A 2,327-nucleotide genomic window follows, 5' to 3' on the forward strand; every position below is an offset into this window, starting at 1 on the left:
GACAAAACTGATGTTCTCCCTTCTGTTCCTGCTGGCCTGGAGCGGGGAGCTGCTGGGAGTCGCCGTGTCGTGGCGCCATGTTGCCCCCTTCGCCCTCTCTGCCCTGCTCTATGCTGCCAACAACAACCTGGTGGTTCACATGCAGCTCTTCATGGATCCCAGCACCTACCAGGTCTTGAGTAACTTAAAGATCGTCAGCACCGCGCTCCTCTACAGCCTCTTCCTGCGCCAAAGACTCAGCATGCGCAAATGGCTGGCTCTCTTCCTGCTGGTGGCTGCTGGGGTGAGCTACAGCTGTGGCGGCCTGCAGGACCCTGGCAGCCCCTCCAAGATGCAGCTGCACGTCACGCTGGTGGGCTTGTTGCTGATCTCGGTGTACTGCCTGATATCGGGCTTGTCTGCTGTCTACACGGAAGCCATCCTGAAAACCCAGGCGCTGCCTCTCAGCCTTCAGAACCTCTTCCTTTACTTCTTTGGGGTCCTGCTCAACTTGATCGGCTACTTCTGGAGCAGCGCAGAGGGCGGTTTCTTGGAGGGCTTTTCCTCCTGGGTGCTGGTGATTGTGGTCAGCCAGGCCTTGAACGGCTTGATCATGTCCGTGGTTATGAAGCACAGCAGTAACATCACCAGGCTGTTCGTGATCTCCTGCTCTATCCTGGTCAACGCCCTCCTGTCCGTCACCCTCTTCAACCTGCAGCTCACCCTCCTCTTCTTCGTTGCCGTCTCATGCATCGGCCTCGCTGTTCACTTGTACTATGGGGTCACGTAGCCACTGCCTTCCTGCCCTGCGTGCGCCAGGGCAGTCTTTAGTCGTTCCTCAGGGGTGTTTAGTGCTTGTGCTGGGGCTGGTGTTAGAAGCACAGCTGTGCTCTTGGCCATCGGCCTCCCCGCCCTGCAGGGAGTCGGTACTGTGGGCGCATGCAAGATTAGTAAGGGGCCCCCAGAGGAGGAGTGCTGAGGGGGAGAGTGCCCTGTCCCTGCTTCCAGGGGGGAAGCTGGGCCCTGCTCCAGCCCGGCCGAGCTCCGTGCCACAAGGCTCCTGCGCGATCGGGTGGGCCCAGCCTCGAGGGTGGCTCCTGAGCGCCTCGTTCGTGTGGCGTATCGCATTCTCAAGCTGCTTCCCCCATCTTCCCCGCGCCAAAGAGCGCACCCGTTTCTTGTGCCTGTAAATCCTCCTGCAGTGGTTAGCTCTGCTGTGCTGCGCGCTCTGCGCGCAGGCAGCCCTGCTGCACGATCGCTGCCAGGCCAGCATCGGTCTGATGCTGTTCCGACTCTTTGGATGGTGCTTCCCTGTGACAGGGGGGCCATGTCCATCCGACGTGCCCAGCTGATCCCCAGCCCTTGGCTTCAGGGGAGCCTCGGCGCTGTGGGAGGTGACCCCCGCTGGCCTGTGACCCCTCTGAGCCCCTAGCGAGGTGGGGAAGAGGGTTTCTCCCTCCGGGTCTGTCGAGTTACCAGCCACCTGCACGGGGCTGGGTGCTGCTGCCTGGAGAGCCTCGTGCCACGGCCGGCGGCGTTTCTCCCACCTCTGTGGTTTTTCAGCCCACCCCTTGCCCTAGCCCCTGGCTGAAGGGCTGCTGTCCTTGGGCCCCATTTCCCCTTCTCGGGCATGGTGTGGCTGCTCCATGCGGAGCGGATGGGGAGTAGGGGGATGTGGGAACTGTTTCACCTGCTCCCCAAAAGGGAGACGGCACCCGAATTTGTACCAATGCTGTGGCTAGTGAGATCCTGGCAGGCAGAAGTCACCGCTGGCTCTGGCTGGGGTTATTAAAGTTGCGGTTCAACAGCATGCGTGTGTCTGTCCTCCCTGCGGGAAGGCATCTGTTTTGCTTGGCAGAGGTTCTGGGGCCAGGAGCACGTCTGCTCCTGACGACACTCATCAGTTGAAGGGGGACCTGCTTTATTCCACGTGGCAGCAGCCCGGGGATCAGCAGCCCTCCCACCGTGCCCGCTCTGCTCCTGTTGCAGGGCTGTGCCCAAGCCTGTGCTCCCGCAGGCACGTGCCCGGCAGCAGAGCGGGGTTTTGCCCGTGGGAGCAGAGGGGTGAAGCGCTCCCCTCCTTCTGCCAGCAAGCACCCTCCCTGGGGCCAGGTTTCTGCAGGGAGCAGCTCTCAGCAGCCAGAGCAGGCAGGATGGGAGGCCTTGCCCTGTGTAACTGTTTTAGCGGGGGCTGGGCGGTCCCCTGGCATCAGGGCTGGTGCCGCCCTCCAGGGAAGGGGCGTTGAGGTGGCAGGGCTCTGCAGGCACCCAATCCTGCCTGCCTGCCTGCCCGGGCAGCCGTGCCCACCCCCCTGGGATGCTGGCTCGGGGTGTCTGGGTTGGGGCAT

The 2,327-nt window shown here is 62.6% G+C and overlaps 1 protein-coding gene across 1 annotated transcript in view; it reads left to right on the forward strand.

Moving 5' to 3' along the window:
* Positions 1–1,772, forward strand: part of SLC35A4 (solute carrier family 35, member A4) — a 2,266-nt gene extending 494 nt beyond the window's left edge. The window contains exon 2 of the mRNA XM_009329581.1: positions 29–1,772. Within this exon, the coding sequence (XP_009327856.1) occupies positions 29–769 (741 nt within the window). The 3' untranslated portion in view covers positions 770–1,772. The remainder of the gene's footprint in view (positions 1–28) is intronic.
* Positions 1,773–2,327: the final 555 nt, after the last annotated feature.

Source organism: Pygoscelis adeliae, unplaced genomic scaffold (genome assembly GCF_000699105.1).
Source record: "Pygoscelis adeliae isolate BGI_AS28 unplaced genomic scaffold, ASM69910v1 Scaffold288, whole genome shotgun sequence".
NCBI lineage: Eukaryota > Metazoa > Chordata > Aves > Sphenisciformes > Spheniscidae > Pygoscelis > Pygoscelis adeliae.